The sequence below is a fragment of the Acomys minous genome (assembly GCF_964271855.1).
Source record: "Acomys minous genome assembly, chromosome: 16".
In the NCBI taxonomy this organism is placed as follows: domain Eukaryota; kingdom Metazoa; phylum Chordata; class Mammalia; order Rodentia; family Muridae; genus Acomys; species Acomys minous.
The window spans coordinates 16,298,674-16,322,849 of NC_140498.1; the positions used below are offsets into that span (position 1 = coordinate 16,298,674).

At 47.2% G+C, this 24,176-nt stretch overlaps 1 protein-coding gene across 3 annotated transcripts in view; it reads left to right on the plus strand.

Annotated features, from left to right (window-relative positions):
• FAT2 (FAT atypical cadherin 2) overlaps positions 1-24,176 on the plus strand; it is an 81,709-nt gene that overhangs the window by 24,123 nt on the left and 33,410 nt on the right. For all 3 annotated transcript variants that reach the window (XM_084764121.1, XM_084764122.1, XM_084764120.1), the window contains exons 2-9: positions 998-4,268; positions 8,809-9,123; positions 13,022-13,080; positions 14,757-15,068; positions 18,262-18,472; positions 19,776-19,915; positions 21,113-21,394; positions 22,683-22,893. In XM_084764121.1, the coding sequence (XP_084620247.1) occupies positions 1,010-4,268; positions 8,809-9,123; positions 13,022-13,080; positions 14,757-15,068; positions 18,262-18,472; positions 19,776-19,915; positions 21,113-21,394; positions 22,683-22,893 (4,789 nt within the window). In that variant the 5' untranslated portion in view covers positions 998-1,009. The remainder of the gene's footprint in view (positions 1-997; positions 4,269-8,808; positions 9,124-13,021; positions 13,081-14,756; positions 15,069-18,261; positions 18,473-19,775; positions 19,916-21,112; positions 21,395-22,682; positions 22,894-24,176) is intronic.

The window sequence follows — 24,176 nt, forward strand, 5'->3', positions numbered from 1 at the left end:
TGTCTCCAAGCCTAAATAATACACAGACATATATATTATAGATTTTTATTTTAATTGTGTGTGTCTGCTTGTGTGTGGGTTTGTGCAAATGAGTGTGGGTGCCTGCAGAGGCCAGAAGGTGTCAGGTCCCTGGAGCTGGAGTTAGATGCAATTGTGAACCGTTTGATATGGGCACTGGGGGCCAAACTCTGGTCCTCTGGAAGAGCAAAATGTACTCTTAACCACTGAGCCATCTTCTCCAGCCCCATTTAGATACTATTTTTATCCTTACGTTATGGAAGAAAGAATCAAGGATCACAGAGGTCAGGGACTTGCTGGGGGGCTACCCACTTAGCAAATGGGGAGCCGGGGCTGAGATCCAGGTAGCCTGGTGTCAGGTCTGGGATCTTGATGGCAGTGTTTGTCTGTAGTCTCTAGGTGAACAGACACAGTTCAGTTTGGCTCCAGATCAGCCCTGGTGGAGGGGCCTTACAAGGAGAAACTGCTAAAGTTTGATCCTTGGCTAAAGAGTTGGAACACTTTTACCTTCACAAAGTAGCCACAGAGGTTTCTGGGGATGGTGGTGGTGGTGGGGGGGCTGTAAAATAAAGGATGCAATGAGGGATCAAAACTAGGAAGCATCCACAGGAGGCCCCTGAGAGGATGCTTCTAGCTGTCTGTGTCCTGACCCAGGATGAGTCAGATGGAGGCTCTGTCCACAGGGATGGGTGGGGGAGCAGGTATAACTGAGCTTTTCACTCTGCATCCTCCCTTGCACTATTGAGGAACGGGATCTGGATCCCAGGGAATGGCAGGAGGAATAAAAGGGGGTAAATATGATCACATACATTATACTCACGTATGAAATACATTATACATATCACATATGGAAAACGTTATATTCAAAGCAGTTATTAAGTACAATTAATATATGCTTTTAAAAAAAAGATGGAGAAAGAACCACGGTAGTAGGACCTGTTTCTTCCCTGACTTGAGCCCTTTGCCTTGTTTCATTCAGGAGCTTTTCACCATGACTCTCGTCCTGCTGGGTCTAGCCATCTTGTTGCTCCACCGTGTGGCCTGCGAGAAGCCCCTGGAAGAAACCATCCCCCGCTTGGCTTGGCGGTTCACGCATGCTCTGTACAACGCCACCATTTACGAAAACTCTGCTCCCAAGACGTACGTGGAGAGCCCAGTGAAGATGGGCATGTACCTGGCGGAGCCCCAGTGGGTGGTGAAGTACCGCATCATCTCCGGAGATGCAGCTGGAGTATTTAAGACCGAGGAGCACGTGGTGGGCAACTTCTGCTTCCTGAGAATAAGGACCAAGAGCAGCAACACAGCGCTGCTCAACAGGGAGGTGCGAGACAGCTACACACTCGTCGTGCAAGCCTCGGACAAGAGCCAGGAGTTTGAAGCGCTGACCCAAGTGGTGGTCCACATCCTGGACCAGAATGACCTGAAGCCACTCTTCTCCCCACCTTCCTACAGAGTCACCATCTCCGAGGACGTGCCCCTCAAGAGGCCCATCTGCAAAGTGACTGCCACCGACGCCGATCTGGGCCAGAACGCTGAGTTCTATTACGCCTTCAGTGCCAGGTCGGAGGCGTTCGCCATCCATCCCACCAGCGGGGTGGTCACGGTGGCTGGGAAGCTGAACGTCACATGGCGAGGGAAGTTCGAGCTCCAGGTGCTCGCTGTGGACCGCATGAGAAAAATCTCGGAGGGCAATGGGTTTGGCAACTTGGCTGCGCTGGTGATCTATGTGGAGCCCGTGCGCAGGAAGCCCCCAGCTATCACCGCAAAGGTCCTGACCCCACCAGAGGGTGATGAAGGGGCCATCTATGCCGTTGTCACAGTGGATGCAAACGGCTCAGCGGCTGAAGTAGATTCCCTGGAGGTGGTTGGTGGTGACCCTGGAAAGTGCTTCCAAGTCCTCAAGTCCTATGCCCAAGGCAATGAGTTCAATTTGGTGGCAGTCAAGGACATTAACTGGGCAGAGCACCCTCACGGCTTCAACATTAGCCTCCAGGCCCACAGTAGCAGCAGACTTCCCCCCCACTCCCTCATCCGGGCTTTCCATCTTCCACCCTCCAAGGTGGCCAACCTCAGATTCGAGAAGGCTGTTTACAGAGTAAAGCTCAGCGAATTCTCCCCTCCTGGAAGTCGTGTGGCGTTAGTGAAAGTCACCACGGCCCTCCCCACTTTGCGTTACATTCTAAAGCCATCCTCCGGGGGCACCGTGTTCAAGTTGAATGCTCGCACGGGTCTGATCACTACCACGAAGCTCGTGGACTTCCATGACCGAAACCAGTACCAGCTCCATGTGAAGACCTCCCTGGGCCTGGCCACCACCACCGTGATCATTGACATTGTGGACTGTAACAACCATGGCCCAGTCTTCAACAGGTCTTCTTACGAAGGTACTTTGGATGAGAATATCCCTCCTGGCACCAGCGTTTTGACTGTGACAGCCACTGACCAGGACCATGGGAACAATGGACGTGTCGCCTATTCCATCGCTGGCCCCAAAGCTGTGCCCTTCTCTATTGACCCTTACCTGGGGGTCATCTCCACCACCAAACCCATGGACTATGAACTCATGAAAAGAATTTATACCTTTCGGGTCCGGGCATCAGACTGGGGGTCCCCTTTTCGCCAGGAGAAAGAGGTGTCTGTTTCTCTCAGGCTCAAGAATTTGAATGACAACCAGCCTATGTTTGAGGAAGTCAACTGCACCGTGTCCCTTCGTCAAGATGCGCCTGTTGGGAAATCAATAATGGCTGTGTCTGCCATAGACATGGATGAACTTCAGAACCTAAAATACGAAGTTGTGTCTGGCAACGAGCAAGACTATTTCCATCTGAACCATTTCTCCGGGGTGATATCTCTCAAGCGCTCTCTTATGAATCTCACTGCTGCTCGGCCCACCGTCTACTCCCTGAAGATTACAGCCTCTGACGGCAAGAACTATGCCTCCCCCACTACTCTGAAAGTCACTGTGGTGAAGGACCCTCACGCTGAGGTCCCTGTACAGTGTGATAAGACAGGAGTGCTGACCCATATCACGAAGGCCATCCTCCAGTCCGCTGGCCTTCAGGGCCAAGAGCTGGGTGAAGAGGAATTCACCTCCCTCAGCAGCTATCAGGTCAACCATCACACCCCTCAGTTTGAGGACCACTTTCCCCAGTCCATTGACGTTCTAGAGCAGGTTCCTATCAATACCCCCTTGGCCCGCCTGGCAGCCACTGATCCAGATGCTGGCTTCCACGGCAAACTGGTGTATGTGATTGCAGATGGCAACGAGGAAGGCTGTTTTGACATTGAGCTGGAAACAGGGCTGCTCACAGTGGCAGCGGCCTTGGACTATGAGACCACCAGCTTCTATGTCCTCAATGTGACCGTGTACGACCTGGGAACTCCCCAGAGATCCTCCTGGAAGTTGTTGACGGTAACTGTGAAAGATTGGAATGACAACCCACCCAGGTTTCCTCCGGGTGGGTACCAGCTCACCATTCCTGAGGACACAGAAGTTGGGACCACGATCGCGGAGCTGAAGACGAAGGATGCTGACTCAGAGGACAATGGGAGGGTTCGCTATGCCCTGCTGACCCCCACGGAGAAGTTCTCTCTTCACCCACTCACTGGTGAGCTGGTTGTCACAGGACCCCTTGACAGGGAATCAGAGCCTCTGTACATACTCAAAGTAGAGGCCAGGGACCAGCCCACGAAGGGCCACCAGCTCTTCTCTGTCACTGACTTGATCATCACATTGGAGGATACCAATGACAACCCTCCCCAGTGCATCACAGAGCACAGTAGCCTGAAAGTGCCAGAGGACTTGCCCCTTGGGACAGTCTTGACATTCCTAGATGCCTCTGACCCTGACCTGGGCCCTGCAGGTGAAGTGAGATATATCCTGGTCGATGATGTCCGTGGAACCTTCCGGGTGGACCCGATGACTGGAGCTCTGAGTCTGGAAAAAGAACTGGACTTTGAGAGGCGGGCTGGTTACAACCTGAGCCTTTGGGCCAGCGACAGCGGGAGGCCCCTGTCCCGCAGGACCCTCTGCCACGTGGAAGTGTTAGTCCTGGATGTGAATGAGAATCTCCAGTCACCCCGCTTTTCATCCTTCGTGTACCAGGGCCAGGTGAAGGAGAACAGCCCCGCAGGGACCCAGGTGATGGTCCTCACAGCCCAGGATGAAGATGATGGCTTGGATGGAGACCTCCAGTACTTCCTACGGGCCGGCACTGGCCTGGAAGCCTTCAGCATCAACCAAGACACAGGTACTGGGGTGAGGTACATGGGCTGCCAGGGCCTGGAGGACAGTGGACTGAAGAGAGACACAGGGATGAATGGGGATTTACTCTCCTGCTCCTGGTGTCTTAAATATGTCTTTATGAGGATTTTTCCTGCAGGTTTTAAAATATAGGCTCACATAAATATACACATGTATATATAAAATGCATATTATATGCATATAATAACATACATATACCACTTATGAAAGTGATACATGATGGTTATACATTTCTTTTTTTCTTTTTTATTTCTTATTTTTAAAAAATATTTATTTATTATTATGTATACAGTGCTCTGCCTGCATGTACACCTGCAGGCCAGAAGAGGACATTAGATCACATTATAGATGGTTGAGAGCCACCATGTGGTTGGTGGGAATTGAACTTCAGACCTTTGGAAAGAGCAGTCAGTGCTCTTAACCTCTGAGCCATCTCTCCAGCCCCCCTTTTTTATTTTTGAGACTATAATTTAATTACATTTCTCTCTTTCTTTTCCTCCTTCCAAACTCTCCCATATATCCCTTCTCACTCTCCTTAAAATTCAAGGCTGTTTTTTTTTTAACTAATTGTTACAGCATGCACGTTTGTACATGTACATACATGTCTATTCATAAGTATGATCTATGCATTCCATATAATGCTACCTGTATGGATGTTTGTATGTTTTCAGGGCTGACCATTTGGCATGGGACAGCCAATTGATCTGCCTTTCCCTAAGTAAGGCCACCTGTCCCATTCCAGGCTTCCTTAGTTGTCTATAGCTCAGCGTGTTGAAGCCTCATGGCTTTCCCTCCATCCAGTTTGGCATGTCATTGGCCAGTAAACATTTGGGTGGCCATGTTGGTGAGATTCTATGGGTGGAACTTCTGATATTACTAGGAAACACAATCTCACAGCAAACTGTCTGACCTTCTGACTCTTACAAGTTTTCCACCCAGTCTTCTACAAAGTTCCCTGAGTCTTAGGTGCAAGAGGAGTGTTTTATAGATGTATCCACTGAGGCTGGGCTCCACAACCCTGCATTTTGATTGGCTGTGGTTTTCTGTGATGGTCTGTCTGTTGCAAAGAGAAGCTTCTTTGATGAGGGAAGAAGACTGTGCGTATCTGTGGGTAAAAGGACAAATGCGTAGATTGTTGTTAAGGATTATGCTGGCTTTGTAAATTAGTGGTTGCAGATTCTTCTCCAGCGTGACTTCGCCATTAGCACTGAGGAGCTAGGTTTCCAGGATCAAGCATGCCCTCTGTCCTGCTGAGCGGGTCTTAAGTCCAATTAGAGAGTTGTTGGTTACCACCAAGGCGTGTGCCACTACTAGGGTTAATTGTGCCATGATGGTTGTCCTACCTGGGTAGGACTGTTGGTTGCTTCCCTCCTTTGGTAGCTTATGTGGTGCCTTCTGCTACGAAGGCTGGTCCTCAGGGAGGAGGCATTCAGGTCAGATCCAGCGCAGGGGTCTCTGGGCCCAGTTTCAGAAGTTTATGGTGTCTTCAGCAATTAGGACTTACCTTTCACCTTCAGGAGGTAACCGAAGGCAACAGCAATAGAGCGTATGTTTTGAAGAGTCTCTTGGACAACCCTGGCTCCCAAATCAAAAGAGGGCTTCTCATGTCTGGTGCTGGGGCTTTTTGTTTAGATGGCCTTTGGCTCTTGGAGGGAGTTCTGTCAGTCCAGATGACAAAGGTTCATTAAAACTATACACAAATATTTGTACACAGAATCGCGTTTCTCCAGATCACTTGTACCCTGCTCAGCCTCTCTGCCCTCTCCTACCCTTTCCTGAATTTACTCCTCCCCACTCCAAAGACGCTCTCCTTTCCCATTTCTGGGATCAAATCATGTGTACACTGCTATTCTCCACTCTATGGCTCCCCAAGTCCCACATCCTGGCAATGATCTGGTTTCAGTCTCCCAGTTTCTTTGGTCACATATATGAAAGAATTGCAGCATTTGTCTTTCTGGGTCTGGTGGGTTACTTCCATCAATATAATTTTTTTCCTAGTTTTATCCATTTAATTGCAAAGTTCATGATTTCATTTTTCTTTACAGCTGAGTACTATTCCATTGTGTTATCTGTAACATTTTCATTACCCGTTCATCAGTTGTAGGACATTTAGGTTGTTTCCATCTCCTGGCTATTGTGAATAGAGCAGCAATGGACATGGCTGAGCAGGTATCCGTGAAATAGATAGTTGGTGTCCATGTGTCAGGAGTCATATACCTGAGTCATGGAGTAGATTTACTTTAGCTTTTTGAGAATTCTCCACACTGATTTCCATAGTGGCTGTACCAGTTTGCAGTCCAACTGGCAGCAAACGAGGGCTAGCTTTCCCCATGTCATCTCCAACATTTGCAGTCAGTGGCTCTGTTGATCTTTGCCATTCTGACTGATGTTAGATGAAATAAATCTCAAAAGTTGTGTTGATATGCATATCCCTAATTTCTAGGGATGATGGGAAAATTTGAGATATTTCTTTAGTCTTTTGTTGTTGTTCTTTTGAGAACTCTCTGTTCAGGTCCCAGTTCCATTTTTTAATGGACCATTTGGATTTTTTTTTGAAACCTCTTTTCTGAGTTCTTTGTACATTCTGGATATTAATCCTCTTTCAGATGTATAGCTGGTAAAGATTCTCTCCTATTCTGTGGATTTGCTCTCCAGCTGGCTGGTTGTTTCTTTAGCTGTGCAAAAGCTTTGTGGCTTTATGAAGTCCCACTTGTTGTCACTTGTGGGCCTAAATTCTAGGGAAGTGGAGTTCAGTGCAGGAAGTCTTTTCCTACCCCTGTGTCACGCCGGGTGCTGCCTATGCTTTCTTCACATGGTTCCAGTGTTTCAGGTTTCAGTTTTAAGTCTTTGGTTTATTTGGAATTAGTTTGGGGCACTGTGGTAGGTGTGGCTGTAATTTCATTCTTCTGCCTGTGGTCCCTCAGTTTTCCCAGTGCTTGTGGGGGATGATTTCTTTTCTCTAGCATATGTTTTTGGCATTCTTGTCAAATATTAAATAGCTGAGGTTACTTCAACTTACTTTGGCTCTTGGAGGGATCCCTGTCTTTTTGTGTCGTTGGGCTACATGTCTGTTTTTTGTGTCTATGCCATATTGTTTTATTACTATGGCTCTGTAATATATCTTATGGTCTGAAATTGTGGTTTGTTTTCAGGGTGAAGGGCAGGTATGTGCTGGGAAGAGTATTCCATTTAGTAGACTCTAGACACAGTTCTCTCAGGCTCTTTCCTCCTCTTCCTCCTTCCCCTCACTCTTCTCCTTTTTTTTCTCCAGGGTCTTTCTGTGTAGCCCTGGCTGGCCTGGAACTCACTCTGTAGACCAGGCTGGCCTCAATCTCACAGAGATTCACCTGCCTCTGCCTCCCAAGTGCTGAGGTTAAAAATGTGCACCACGCTCAGCCCCAGCTACTCCTCTTACGTCCTATATAATCTTGACCAATTTATGCTTCCTCTCTGGGCCTCAGTTTCACATTTGCTATCTCTGGCCTTCTCTGCTCTGATTGTGAATCTGTCCCCTCAGGCAGACCCTGTCACCTGAGAGTGACCAGAAGGTATGGATGGGCCTCTCGTGTCACTGTCAGAGTCTCCTCTTCTAGATCAGAGCTGGCCCTTATAGGCGGTTTGTAGAGTAAACGGACGAAAGAATAGAGCTAAGCCCCTAAAACCATGAAGTGACAAAGTAGGGAGGAGAAACGAATTCCCAAAGCCTCTAATATTTAATTTGAGGATCTACCAGGATTAAAGGACTAACGGAGTCAGGTTAAGGTCAGATATAGGGCATCCCACTTACAGAACGTGAAATGATTAACTGGAAGCCTTGCATATGCCTGGATGCCAGAAGCAAGGGCTCATGTTAGCAGAGGAAGGCTAAGAGCGTCTACTGAATGGACATCAATTTCCACAGTGTCCAACTTACCATCTCCCACCTCATACTGACAGCCCTACCCTTTTCCCCTTGTCTGTCAACATCTTTTCCACAATACAGATGAGTAGACGCTGGGTAGGGTCATTTTTCTTTTTGTGTATATATATATATATATATATATATATATATATATATATATATATATATATATATATATATATTGTGTGTGTGTGTGTATCTGTACATATGTATTTCTGTATATGCTTTCATGTGTATGCACTATGCATGCATGTGTGAGTGTGCCCATAGACATGTGAACAGGCACATAGAGGTCAGAGGATGGTATTTTGTTTTATCCTCTATTGATCTCCATTTTATTGTTTGAGGCAGTCTGTTACAGAACCCAGAGCTCACTGGTGCAGCTAGATTGACAGCCAACAAGCTCCACAGATCCTTCTGTGCCTACTACCCCTCCTCCCTAGTGCTAGGGTTATGGGCACATGCCACCATACCCAGCTATTATATGGGTGTTGGAGATCTCCCCAGGCCCTCACCCTTGTACAACAGACACTTCAGTGAGCCATCTCCCTAGCTCTGGGTAGGATGGTCTCTAAAGACTCTCTGAGATCTGAGTATATTGGTTCTCGTCACTTGCTGTCCCCAGGAATGCTCGAGACTCTGGCACCTCTGGACCGAGAATTTGCACCCTACTACTGGTTGACTGTACTGGCTGTGGACAGGGGCTCCGTTCCCCTCTCTGCTGTCACTGAAGTCTACATTGAAGTTACGGACATCAATGATAACATACCCTGCATGTCGAGACCGGTGTTCTACCCCTCTGTCCGGGAAGATGCCCCTTTGGGTACCTCTGTGCTTCAGCTGGAGGCCTGGGACCCAGACTCCAGCTCTCAAGGGAAACTGACCTTCAACATCACCAGCGGGAACCACATGGGCTACTTCGTCATTCATCCCTTCACAGGTGAGGCTGGGAAAGCTGGAGGGCCAGAGGCATACAGATCTACACGGTGGTTCTTGGGGTGGCATCCGTGCCACCTGCAGACAGGTCAGAAATTCCAGCTCTCAGGCCCCTCACTAGACCTTGCCAACTCTGAGGGCAGACTCCAGAAATATGTTTTAACAAAGCAAACATCACATTTTTACGGGTGCCAGAGTTTGGATACTTTTCAACAATGCCCATCTCCACAAGAAAATGAGGAGAACTTGTTAAAGTCTTTCTTGCCTTGGGGTCCAACATGTGATTGAGAGGTCAAGCTGAAATTAGTTCAGGCCTTTGATTGCTCTCAACTGACCCTTTCTCCCTAGTCACAGCCATGGCCAGAGCCCAAACTGGTCTACTTTCTTTCTGGTGCTGTGGTAAAAACATCTGATCCAAAAGCAACTTAGGGGAGAAAAAGGTTTTTTCACTAAGCATACTTTATAGGCTAATACTTCCAGGTCACGGCTCATCACTGAGGCAAGTCAGGGTAGGAGTCAAGGCAGGAACCATGGAGGGACTCTCCCTACTGGTTGGCTCTCTGGCTTGCTCATGCTCAGCTAGCTTTCTTATGCAGGCTAGGGTACCTGCCCAGAAAATGGTGCCACCCACAGTGAACTGGACTTTCCTGCATTTATTAACTGTCAAGCCAACTCTACACACACACACACACACACACACACACACACGCCCGTGCGCCAGTTTGATCTAGGCGATTTCTCAACTGAGGTTTTTCTTTCAACCACTCTAGGCTGTGTCAAGTCAACAACTAAAGCTAACCAGAGCGGCCCATACAGCAGACTAGCCTCAAGCCTGCCCACGAAACAGTAACAATTGCGATCCCACTCACACACCCCCCCATCAGCCTTCTCACAGGCCAAGGATGGTGGAAGGTCCAGAGGAATCCAGGGGTCACCCTGTGCAGCAGTGAGCCGAGGAGAGCCATCATAAAGATACATGATTTGACTCAGAAACTTTAAGCGCAGATTTGTCAACTTGTAGTCCACATTGGCAAATTCCACAGAACATTCCAGATCTTTGGATGTTCTTCAAAAAAAATGGCATGCTCTGACCACATTCTCAGAGGGCCTTGGTATACCAGAGGCTGACAGCAGCTCACTGAGCAGATCCCACATACGTTCTTTGGTTCCACAGTCACCAGCCCCAGGCCTGTGGTCTTAGTCCCTGCCCTCTTCCTCCAGTTATGTCACCTGCCACTCCTGTTCCCACTGGAGTTTGAGGGATGCTACAGGCCGACTGTAAAGAAGGCTGATCTTTCCATGTGACTCAGTCTTTCCTACGCCACACTGTGCTCTTGGCCCAGCAGGACAGACTGTGGAGTGGGAAGGGGGTTGCTTGTGGGCTTTCCCAAGAGCTGAGAGATGGGGGTATCAGGGGTGGGGGTGGAAGAGTAGGTAAGGAATGCAAGTGTCTTTGACACTGAAGACTTTGGTGAGAGCCTTTCCTGTTAACCTTTGACCTCAGGCTGTAGATGCATCCTCTTCTCTCTGAGCTTAGGGAGTTTTTCTTTGAAAAAACAGGTCCAAGCAGGTTCTCCAGAGAGGCTCACCCCATGTCCCCAGCGTCCTGCCCTCACACCCCTACTCCTTTTTTTCCAGAAGAGCAAGGAGATGGATCCGTCACCTAAGGCATTATTAACTCCTCAGCTTCTCCCAATCCCTCTCCTATTTACTGTCAACAGTCCTCTGGCAGCAGGCCTGGCCTGATGCCCTTGCAGGCAGAGGCGCTCCCAGCTTTCCTGCAGCCAGGCAGAAGAAACCGTGATTAGCGCCTGAAGCCTTACTTCTAACATGAGCATTGTATCCACCATCAGCCCCCAACCCACCTTCCTCACATGAGCCACCCTACCATCCCACTACAGAAGCCTGGAAGGCCTCTCTGTGTCCTTGAGCTAAAGTCAGGGATCCCTGGGTCCCACAAGCGGGTGCCTAAACAGACCCCACTGACCTCTCTAGCTTCACTGTATCCCCCTCACTGTACCTCTTTTGGCTCCAACCGCATGGCTGTGTCAACATAAAACCACAGCTCTCGTCTTAAAGGGAATAAGAGATAGTTTATTCTGGAGCCATTGTGTGTGACTTATAGGCCAGGACCACAGGTTTAGGTTACACCAATCAAATTCCACGTTCAGACGTGGATGCAGTTTCACAGGGCATTTATAGTTCTAAGGAACAAAGAAAGTCATAAATCTAGACAACTTTAAAATATATTGGTGGGCACATCAGAGAGACAGATAGATGGCATCAGGGAAGCTTTTTTTTATAGGCCCAAGATGCTATCCGATGACATTCTCAGCTCTTGGCTTGCTAGAAGCTCGTGTTCTGCTAAGTTAATAGCTTCTAAGACATTTTTATTTATTATCATGAGATGATAGTTCAGATACAGAGAGGGCCAGGGAATGGCTGTTCCAGAAGGCTAAACTAGCTCAAGATAAAGCAATTAGCCTCTGAACCTACAAAATTCCAGTCTCTCCACAGGACTGAAATTCCAGTTAGTCCCCCTCGTCTCTGCCAACACACACTCCTTCTAGGAGAATTTTTTTGTCCACCTCCAGGCATAGCTTCTTCAGGAATTTTTTGTTCACAGAATTTTAGGCTTCGGACCATAAAAGCTCTTAACATGGAGTCTGGCAAAGGTTAAGGAGTCTGTCTCTGCTCTCTCACTATGTGGTCCTGGCTGGCCTGGAAGTTGCTAAATAGAACAGGCTGGCCTTGAACTCTCAGAGATCTGCCTGCCTCTGCTTCCTTAGTTCTGGGGCCAGAAGCTTGGCTACATGTCAGGCTTGCCCTGTCTTTTTGTCTGTGTGGCCGCTAGTCTCCCACAGAGCCCAGCCGGATAGGTCCTCATATCTTAACATAACTGCTGACATCTCTAACCTACCACACAGGCCACTGTACTCAATCAAGTGATTGTTCCATTGACTCTCCATGACCATTGGATCTCGACAGGTTCCTAAAAGGGGGAAGTTGACTGCTTTTGCCTGCCACAGCGTCTTCAGTAGCTGGCAGTGCCGTAGAGTACAGTAGAAGCTCAATAAACAATTGTTAAATGGATGAACCGTCCTTGTTTCTGATCCATGTGCGTACCCAGCAAATGCTTAAAGAGGTCACCCTTGTGAGGCCTTAAAGCCTTGTGCTGTAGAGAGATGTAAAGACAAATAAGTCTCTGATGTGGTTGAAGACCAGATAGTTTAGTTTTAAAATTAAGCTTAGTTGTTAAGGGGTTAGGATGTTTTTAGGTCTGGATAGGTGTTTTAAGTTAATAGAGATGAGATACGATAGATATTGATTTATATTCAGAATTTTAGACTCACCAAAATAGGAAAGATGTTTTCAAGGCTGCCAAGTACAAATAGCAAAAGCACTATGAATGTAATATATATATATATATATATATATATATATATATATATATATATATATATATACACACACACACACTATTACACCTATATACAATAAACTACCTACAGCAAGAAGAACATATATACATACATATATATATATGTATGTATATGTATATATAAAACTCCTGATTGTTTTGTGGTTCTTCTTGCTGTAGGTAGTTTACTGTATATGTGTAATAGTATAAATGTATACATAAAAAACTTAATAAAATTATATAAAGAAAGAGAGAAATAAGATCTGGTTCTCAGCCTCAGGAAGTCAGCTCATCAGGATCCAGTCAGCACACGCCCTGTTCATGTCTCCAACTTCCTCACTAACCCCTTCCCTTTCCCCAGAGCTCTAAAAGTACAAACCCTGGACTCCCATCCGAGAGCTCTGTGTAATACTGAGCCTGCCCCAGTAACAAGGCCCTGGGAGCCCTTCGTTCATGTCTGTCTCCATCCATCCCTTTCCAGGTCTCCTGTCCACTGCCAAGCAGCTGGACCGAGAGAGCAAAGATGAGCATGTCCTGGAGGTAAGTGGTGGGGAGGCAGGGCCCTGCCTTCGGAAGCCTCTGGAGTGGGCTGGGCTAGCTGCATGGCTCCAGTGCTCTGGCTGGAGTTGGGGTGGGGGAGCTGATGTGGCAGAAGATCCGTGGCTGGTGGTAAAGATCATTAGGTCTTCAGTATTGAGGAGGAAAGGATTCTGGAACCATATCCAGGCAGGGGAGGAAGCCCAGGTTAACTAGTAATGCCCGAAGGAGGTACTGGAAGTGTAGTGTGTGTGTGTCAGGTCTACTTTCCAGTGCATTCCTCCTGGCTTGGGGAGAGCAAACCACTTAAGGGTCCTTTACCGGGTTCGATGCCTAGCCAGAATAAAGGGTTTTGTCTGCTAGCTCTGTGCTCTTTCTGGGGTGTCTTTAAGGGCAAAGGGGAACCCCCTGGTGCTCACCCTCCTTCAAGGCTTTCACAGTGCTCTAGGGGAGAAGGGAGAAAACGTGCAGAGGTTACAAACCCAGCAAGTTATTCCCTTCCCGAGCAGTTCACAACCCACCAGGCATCTCTTCTGGCCCTAGGGGCCCCTGGAGGGGCGAGGCATATTCCGAGAAGACTGGAGGTCACTCTGCTTTTCTATGCTACAGGCTCTGACATTCTCTTTCCCTTTGAAGTCCTGGGGTGTCACAGCTGTGATCTCAGCTATTTTTAGGAGGAGGATCGCAAGTTCAAAGGCAGTCTGGGCTACAGAGGGAATTCAAGGCAGTGTGTAAACTTAATGAGAGACCTTGTTCCAAGATTGAAAAATAGAGAAAAATGAGGGTGTAGCCCACTGGTAGAGCAAGCATGAGGCCCTGGGTTGACATCCTTGGACCACAAGAAAGGAAGAAAGAAAGAAAAGGAAAGAAAAGGAAAGGAAAGGAAAGGAAAGGAAAGGAAGGAAGAAGCCAAGGAAAGAAGGGAGAAAGGAAAACCATTTGTTACTAAGAAAGCTTACACTTTCTGCTTCAGTAATCTTTAAAGTCTGGAACAGCAGTTCTCAACCTGTGGGTCGTGACCTCTTCACAGGGGTCACCTAAGACTGTAGGAAAAGACAGATGTCCGTTACGATTCATAAAAGTAGCAAAGTTACAGTTATGAAGTAGCAAAGAAAATAATGTCATGTTTGGAATCACCTCATACGAGGAGTTGTATTAAAGGGTCGCAGCAGTAGGAAGGTTGAGAACCCCTGCTCTGCATCTACTCCTAACTGCTTCTCTCATGTGCAGAGCGAGGACCAAACCCAGGGCCTCATACACGCTAGACACACCCCAGCCTTCGAGCTACTCTGAGTGTGTCACACGACTGGGTCCCAGGGCCAGCAGTGCAGGATGCTGAAGCTGGATTTTATTTGGGGTATCAGGAGGCATGGCTGACCCAAGCTTCTTCCATCCCTGACAAAAATATGCTGTCTAGCCCAGCAGAGAACAAGGCTTTTGGCAATCAATGGGAGAGGCCCAGGGGTCTTCTACACGAAGGCCAGGCTTTTGTGGCAGATCCTGACAATGACTTCTATCTGGTTCCCTTCTGTTCTTGCTATTCCAAAGTCAGACTGTGGCAGTGACAGACAGCAACCAGCTCTAACAAGCTGGGCGGCTCTAACGTGGTAGGAACGTCGCAGTACTATGCACGGCTCCACAGTGGCAGCCCAGGAGCTCACACACCATTCTGTCTACAGGTGACTGTGATGGACAATGGAGACCCTCCTCTAAGGTCCACCTCCAGGGTGGTGGTGTGCATCTTGGATGTCAATGACAACCCACCCGTGTTCTCCCACAAGCTCTTTAATGTCCGTCTTCCTGAGAGACTGAGCCCCTTGTCCTTGCGGCCTGTGTACAGGCTGGTGGCTTCAGATCCAGACGAAGGTCTCAACGGCAGCGTCACCTACAGCATTGAGGAGAGTGACGAGGAGGGCTTCAGAATCGACCCTGTCATGGGGGTTGTATCTTCCAGCAGCACCTTTGCAGCAGGAGAGTACAACATCCTAACGGTGAGTTGACCGTGGACGAAGGGCTGCAGAGCTGGAGGGCGGAAGTGGCTAGAGACTTTCCTTCCCTTCCCTTCCCTTCCCTTCCCTTCCCTTCCCTCCCTCCCTCCCTCCCTCCTTCCCTTTCTTTCTTCTTCTTCCTCCTCCTCCTCTTCTTCTTCTTCTTTTGGTTTTTCGAGACAGGGTTTCTCTGTGTAGCCTTGACTGTCCTGCACTCACTTTGTAGACCAGGTTGGACTCGAATTCACAGAGATCTGCCTGTCGCTGTCTCCTGAGTGCTGGGATTAAAGGCGTACACCACCACAGTCTGGCCTTTCTTTCTTTCTTTCTTTCTTTCTTTCTTTCTTTCTTTCTTTCTTTCCTTGTCTATTTTAGCTTATAAAGAGGTGGAGGAAGAGGAAGGCTCACTCCTAAGAGACACTGACAGCCTGTTCTGCTGGGCCAGTGTGAATCTGTTCCTCAGAGTTGTACCCTTAAAGTCTGTCACTAAACCCCACTTTGTGTGTGTGTGTATGTGTGTGCAATCTTGTGTAGTAGCACTTTTTTGTTGCTGTTGTTTTTGTTTTGTTTTGTTTTGAGGCTCTCTCTCACTGACATGGAGCTCACTAAGTAGGCTAGGCTGGCAGGTCGTTGGGCCTGTGATTCTCCTATGTATGTGTTTGTCACCCTAGCACTGGGAATACTAATGGGCATCACAGCACCCAGGTTTTTCTAATGGCTTCTAGGGACTCAGTTCATGTGTTTGAAAGACAGGCACTTTGCTGACTGAGCCAGCTCCCCAGCCCCTCGGCTCTACCTCTTAAAAACTTATTTTATGCGTATGGTGTTTTGCCTACACATATGTGCATGTATCATGAGCATGCCTGATACATGTGGAGGCCATAACAGGGCATTGGATCTGCAGAAACTGGAGTTACAGATGCTTGTGAGCTTCCATGTCAGTTCTAGGAATTGAACTCAAGTCTCTGCAATAGCAGCCAGTGCTCTTAGCTTCTGAGCCTTCCCTCGGCCCCCTAGACTTCACCTATTGAGAAACACTCCCCAACCTCACCACTGTGTCATTAAGAACCAGGCTTGTGGCACATGAAACTTTGAGGGACCATAGCGGGGTGGAGTAGGCGAGGGAGAGTACCTGTAGAAGAACCGTCCTGGATGGTGAATTTCTGCGAGGGCACAGGAGGAGGGAGACCTCTCTCCTTCAATGTCTTCCCTTAGGGAACCAGGGAGTCCCTACTTACATGCAGGGGACAGAATTGTGGACTGTGGCCTTTTTTCTTTGAGAGCAATAAAGGCTGTTGGCATCCTCTGTTCTTACAGGTAATCATTTAGAAAAAAATGACCATGGTCTCAGAATCGAGACATACCTGTTAGATTTTTTAAAAAGATTTATTTACTTCATTTTTAGTTATAAAAATAGTTTTTAAACAGGGTCTTACTAGTATCCTGGCTGTCACTGTGCTACTGTGTAGCCTTGGAAGATACTAAGTAGACTAGGCAGGCCCAGAATTTACAAAGATTCACCTATCTCTTGCCCCATAAGTGCTGGGATTAACGGCATGCTCCACAAGCCCCATCTAGATTTATTTATTTGTTTAAAAGTATGTGTACATGTGTGAGAGTGTGTGCACCTGGATGTGGGTACCTGTGGAGGAGTCATCTAATGTCTCTAGATCTGGTGTTACAGGCGGTTGTGAACTACATGACCTAGGTGCTGAGAACTGAACTCAGGTCCTCTGCAAGAACAGCAAGTGCTCTCAACTGCTGACCCTGACTTCTTCTTCTTCTTCAGACAAATCTTTAAAGTCTTTTGAGTCTCTGTAAGCTGAGGTTAAGAGGCCAGTGGGTCAAAAGGCAGGTCGTGAGCTCTCATACCGCAGCACTAAACTGAAGCCCAGCCTTGGTGCTTTTGGGTCATATGACTCAGAGTGTGACCTCATCACAAGTGCCCCTGTTTCGGCCTACAAAGGAGAGAGAACTGATCATAGTATTTCTCCTAGGGCTACAGTGAGGGCAAAACACTGCACACAGAACCTTTAGAGCAAGAACTAATCATAGCAGAGCTCAGTGTGTCTGGCCCATCATGTTGGTTGGCAGTGATATGAGGTCTAGGAGTATAAAATCCCACTCAGGAATTACTACGCAGTAAGATATAGTGGCTTTCCTTGTTGGTCCTTCTCATCGCTGTGATCCAATCCCTGACAGGAGCAGCTTAAGGGAGCAAAGACTTGCTTGGGCTCACATTTCTAGATGGTCTTGGCCATGATTACTTGTCCATGCCCATCTGGGCGAACATCATGGTGGTAGGATTATATGGCAGAGAAGTCTTCACCTCATGGTTGACCAGGAAGTTGAGAAAAGGAGATTCAGATGGGGACAGAGGTACGATGTAGTCCTCAAAGATGTGCCCTAGTGGCCTCCATCTCAGCCCATGCCTACATCTCACCCGCTCCCATCATACTGAGCTTCATACGAAGAACACATCAAGGGACTGACCCGTCGATTAGGTCAGGACACTTACAATCTAACCTTTTCTGGAAATGCTACCACAGATATACCCAAGGCGTGCCTTACTAATCCCCTAGACATTTATCAGTGCAACTGCATTAATTACTTCTGTTGCTGTGATAAGATATCATGACCAAAAGCAACTTTAGGAAGAAAGGGTTTGTTTTAGCTTATGGTTTCCGAGGGAAAGAATTCATAATGGCAGGGAAGGCATGGCAACAGGAGCAGAAAGCAGAGAGATCACATGTCATCCACACACAGGAAGCAAAGGAAGGCAGAACAGGAAGTGAGGCAAAAAAAAAAAAAAAAGATAAACCCTCAAAGACCATCCCCAGGGATGTACTTTCTCCATCAAGGCTGCGTGCCCTAAGGGTTCCACAACCTCCTCAAACAGTGCTGTCTAGTGGGGATCAAATGCTTAAATATCTGAACCAAAGGCAGAGATTTCTCATTCAAACCGCTACACCAATCAAGTTGACAACCGACGCCAACTGTCCCAGTTGTTTGTTTTGTTTTCTTACTAACCAAGGGATTCTAGGATGTAGGCTGGGTGTTTTTCTCTAATGACTAACAAAGCGGCTGTCTATTAGCATCCTTCAAGTGTGTGCCCAGTGGAGGAGGGAGTGGATGAGGAGGGAGTGGATGGAAGGCCACTTCCACGATGACTCACTAGGATTTGCTGTCTTCTTAGATCAAGGCAACAGACAGCGGGCAGCCGGCACTGTCCACCAGTGTCCGGCTACACATCGAATGGATTCCCCAGCCTCGTCCATCCTCCATCCCGCTGTCCTTTGAAGAGCCCCACTACAGCTTTACGGTCATGGAGACAGACCCTGTGAACCACATGGTGGGAGTCATCAGTGTAGAGGGACGACCTGGCCTCTTCTGGTTCCACATCTCAGGTGAGGACCAAGGAGAACAAATCCCTCTATTTTCATATCCCCACCTGGTGCAGCTCTCTCTCCCTCTCTAGGAGCCTCCTTTGTTCTGATGATCATCTCTTCCCTGTTTTTTTTTGGGGGGGGAGTTGTTTGTTTTTTAGGACGTTGTGTAGAAGGAACAACACATCTGCCAGGTCTCTTCTCTTAGAGCCAATATTTTGTTCACTTATGGCATTTTCTTTTCTATTTAAAAAAACCTTTTAATTTTGAATTATGTGGACGTGTGTGTACTTATTCGCGGATGTGCTATGGGAGTGTGGATGCCTACAGAAGCCGTTTGGCCCCCAAACGCCTGGGACTGGAGTTATAGACAGTTGTAAGGCACTCAACATGAGTGCTGGGAACTGAACTTGGGTCCTCTGGGAGAGCAGCAAGCACCTTTAAACACTGAGCCCCCCCTGGCATTTTCAAACATGGTTAGCTTTATCTAACCATGTCCCCTATCTTCCTGCTCCACCCCTTAAACTTTTTAATATGGATTCTTTTTTTAAATCAATTTCCTCTTGTTGGAAAGACTTGTTTCCATTTGTCCTTGTGTGTGTCACAGGCAGTTTGCACAGTCTACGAAGAAGCTATGAAGTCTGGCTTCCCTGGCCCTGTCTATCTTAATGCCTGTGTCAGTTCCTTTCCTGTTGTGATAAAATCTCTGAGTTATTTTAGCTCCTGGTTTCAAAGCCCATGATGGCTTAGGTCCATGCGCTCAGGAAGACCACCATTGCAGCAGGACTGGGTGGGGAAGGGCAGCTCTTAACTTTACAGCTGACTAAAAACAAGAGTAAGATAAGAAGTACTAAGAGATTCTCCCAAGGACCCAGAGCCTGAGTTTCCACACCCTCCCAAAAGAGTGTCACCATCCGAGGACCAGGCGTTCAAATCACGGGCCCATGGGAGCACTTCATGCTCTCACCATAACAACGCCAGAAGCAGAATGCATTCTACGGCAGCTTTTGTTGCCCCACCCCGATCCCGCAGAACTCTTCAGCCCTCATAGACCTGTATGTCTCTAGATCATTTGATAATCAGGCAGATAATATAATCTTTTTGGTCTCCCAAGGAAATCTACTCCAGTCTGTCAGCAGATAGCTACCATTTCCAAATAGGCTCACACGCTCTGATTCAGCTTTTCCCTTGCACACGCACAGACTTGCCAGCCACAGTCAGCCAAGGTTGCCACTTACCAAGTGTTCTAGGTCTGTGGCCACATCCAGGTTGGGCTACAGCTGCCTAAGTCACTGACGTCATATCTGCTCTTTCCCTCCTTCAGATGGCGATAAGGACATGGATTTTGACATCGAGAAGACCACGGGCAGCATTGTCATAGCCAGGCCTCTTGATACGAGGAGAAAGTCAAGCTATAACTTGACTGTGGAGGTGACAGATGGGTTTCATACCATTGCCACGCAGGTGAGAGGCCTTAGTTAAGAAAGCCTGGCTTGGGGAGGAGAGGAGAGGCAAAGCTGCTTGGAGGAAGGCTATTGAATGTTTTCTATTGATGTGAGGTCACTTAAAAAGTACTGAAGTTGGAATCTAAGTTCTGGGTACCAGTCTTACTTTGATACAGACTTCACTTCTGTAGTTGTGGGAGAATTCCCCCAATTCTACATCTCCATAGAATGAGAGAATTTATGCAAACAATTTTAATTAAATATAGTCTACCATAAGGGCTACAGTAGATATGAGGAATGACAGGCCATGATGCTTTCAGTTTCTACTCTGACAGTTGAAGAGTAAAGCCATTTCATATACTGAGATCTATACATTTTGCATCAAGAAATAGCCCAATGAAATTGTTCTGTTTGGTTTTTTTTGAGAGAGAGTCTCTTCCTATTGTTGTGTCAAGATACCCTGACAAAAGCAATGTAAGAAAGAAGGGATTGATTTGGCTCACAAGTCCAGATTACAGTTCTTCAAGCCAAGGAACTCAGGCTGCAGGAACGTGAAGCAGGAGCAGGAAGCAATGAATTAACATGTGCATGCCTGTGCTTTCTTGCTCTTCCCACTATTATATAGCCCAGGCTCCCTTGCCCAGGACATGGTGCATAATTGGATGCGTCTTTCTACCTCAATTAATACAACCAAGATAATCCCTCACAGATATGTCTACAGGCCAGCTAATCTAGCCCACATCTCCTTCAGATTCCCTTCCCAGGCCATGCTAGTTTATGTCAAGTTGACATTAACACTAACTGTTACAGGGACTTATTCTGTAGCCCAAGATAGCATCAATCGCGTGGTAATTCTGCCTCAGACTCCCATATGTCCAGTGGCAAGCTGGATGTAGTGATGTATGTCTTTAATCCCAGCATTCAGGAGGCAAAAGTGGGTAGATCTCTGAGTTTGAGGTCAGCCTGGTCTACAGACCAAATTCCAGGACAGCCAGGACTACTCAGAAACCCCATCTTAAAAAATCTGGACAATCTGGTGTCTGGAATTTGTTATTTTCAGATCTTTCCACACCTTTGGTAGCTATTTACTGGCTAGAATGGCGGTTGCTTGTCAGACACTGACAACATGGGTGGGGCCATGAAGCTCCAGCAGGTACCATCCCTGAGGCCAGGCAGTTCACAAGCTCCCTCTTTACTCCTTTCCCCCTTTGCCTAGGTCCACATCTTTATGATTGCCAACATCAACCACCACCGGCCCCAGTTCCTGCAGGATCACTACGAGATCAGGGTCCCCCAGGACACACTGCCTGGGGTTGAACTCCTCCGAGTCCAGGCCACAGATCATGACAATGGCAAAGGTCTCATCTATACCATCCAGAGCAGCCTGGACCCTGGAAGTGCCACCCTCTTCCAGCTGGATCCGAGCAGCGGAGTGTTGGTGACAGTGGGGAGACTGGACCTGCACTCAGGGCCTTCTCAGCACATTCTGACAGTTATGGTGAGTAAAGCCAGGAATGGGTGAAGATTGGAATCTTAGTTACCTTCTCGTTGCTGACAAAAGCAACTTAGGAGAGAAAGTTCCAGAAGGCTTCAGCCCGTCACGGCAGCAGAAGCAGAAGGCTGACTGGTCACAGATCCATCCACACTCAGGAAACAGAGAGGGAACAGGAAGTGAGGCCAAGCTATCAAGCCTCAACACCCACTCCCAGTGACCCACTTCCTCCAACAAGCCTTCACCTCCCAAAGCTTGCACAAACTCCCCAATCTAGGCACGATACATTTAAACACATGAGGCTCTGGGGTCACTTCACATTCAAACCACAATGGGCTTGCATGCAGGTTAGAGAGCGGACGTGCTGGTCCCTGATGAGCCGGGTGTGTAGACATTCATAACATAATCCCTGGGACAGAGGTGTGTAATATTTCACAGCTGGCCAGAGACACCTTCTCTAAGGGATGCCTGGAGTGAAGACACAGGTAAAACATCTCCTGCCAGCTTCGGCTTTCTCGGGACTCACCTCAAATATCTATAATAGATCTTTGTTCCTTCCGTGATTTTTATGGCTGCCCTGTAGATTCATGTATTCTCGGACTGGGGAGGGACCCAGAGATCCTCCATCCCAGGGCAAGGACAAGAATCTAGCAAGCAAGCCGGTAGGCTGTAACATTTAAGGACTTACTGTCTGGGTCCTGTGCTTCTGTGACTCCGAGAGTCACCCTGAATTTTGTACCCTACATTCCCTAAGTTCCCCAGTTCTGACCTTGCCCATTCTTATCTATACCTGAAGCCCACAAGGAAAGAAAAAAAAATTGCTAACTACCTCAGTCATTTATGAGGAAACTGGAGTCAGAATTCGGCCTCCCATCTTGGGGTCAGTGTTCTTACGTGCCAATTTGGCATCCTCTGGAAATATTAACGTAAGTGAAGGATTTGAGACATCCTTCCACCAACAGAGCCTTTTGACTTCACTTAGTTCAGTGTTTTCCAAATCTACATGACCATAGAATGCTTTAATGTGTTAGCATCCTTTTAAAAACTCCTAGTCTGAGACCTGCTGTATTTCTGATTATTATTGCCTTTCTACTAAAGTGGAATTATTTATAGAAACAGCTAAGCCAAATAACTGGTAATGAGACGTTTATAAAAGCACAGATTAGAGAAAGATTTAAAAGCATCCACAGAAATTAGGCAGCCTGCTCACCGGCATTCTGTTTCCTTGACCTGAATCTGACCCCACCGCCTTCAATTCTGTTTGCTACCTACTCTGCTAAAAACCCTCTGTTAGGTCCGAGACCAAGAGATGCCCATCAAGAGGAACTTTGTGTGGGTGACCATTCACGTGGAGGACGGAAATCTCCACTCACCGCGCTTCACTCAGCTCCACTATGAGGCAAATGCTCCCGATACCACCGCCCCTGGCACAGAGCTGCTGCAGGTCCGAGCTGTGGATGCTGACCGGGGAGCCAATGCCGAAGTCCACTACTCCTTCCTAAAAGGTGAGGACCTGCCGGTGAGCTTGAGGAATTAGATGAAGGGCCGGGTCAAGGGTCAGCAGTAGAGGCATGACTCTACAGAATCCTCAAGTACCAGCTCTCTGAGCAGTGAGAGATGACCATTCTAGAGCATTCTATGTGTCCGTGTTCTTCCAAAAATGGTAATAGCAATAACGAATGTGTTCTCAAGTTATGGTGAAATTTATGCATGATAGGACACAAGCCACCAGTGCCCATGTGGAAGGTGTTTAGAGAGCCTGTAAATGTGTTAGGATGTAATGACACCATGCATGTGTGTGAGCAGGGATATGTAAGCACCTCATCAGATTCGTGGCATCGTTTTAGGAGTTACTTTTATTTTCTACTCAGTTCACATATTGACCTGGCACCTGTTATGATTTTCTTTCTCTAAAAACTTGGAATATCACCTTTGCTGTAAGGCCGTAAGAATCCAAAGAAAAATGTATGTGTGTCATAAATTATGAAATGTACAAGTGCCAGAGATTTCACTGTCATTGGAAAAAAATGTCAATTATTCGTTAGAGTGGAGCTAAGAGAGTTAGCTCTGAGGTTAAAAATTTATACTGTTCTTGCAGAGATCCAAGTTTGGTTCTTCCCACATTGGGCTTCTCACCTGTAACTCTAGCAAGAGGGGGTGCCTGAGAACCTCTTCTGGTTGCAGCAGACACTGCACACATACATATTAAAAAATAATAAATCTTCTAAAAATTTTACCTTTGTTTATGTGCACTAGTGCTTTGCTTGCAAGTATGTCTTGCAGGTCTTGGAGTTACAGACAGTAGTGAGCTGCCATGTGGGAGCTGGGATTTGAACCTGGGTCCTCTGGAAGAGCAGTCAATGCCCTTAACCACTGAGACATCTCTCCAGCCCCAATAAAAATTTTTTTAAATCAGTGTGATGTGACAAAGTGATAATACCCAGTATTCCAAAAACTCTTAGTGGTCATTTATAAGATAAAATGCATAATTAATGACTCTTTAGTCATTATATTTTATGATGGTGATAATGCACAGAAGTAGACACTATGGAAGGAGAATGATGACTATGATTTGCCCATTATCTTTTCAGAGTGCAGTGCTGGCTGAATGCATCTGCAAAAGTCAGGTTTTTTACACACCTCCTTTCATTGGAAATGGTTACCCACACTCCATAGGCAATTACAAAGAAGAATATGAATTATGACACATTCATTGTTTATTCCCTGATTTATGGAATATAATCCCATCGTTTATCTCATTTCATCTCATTGGCAACCACCCTGATAG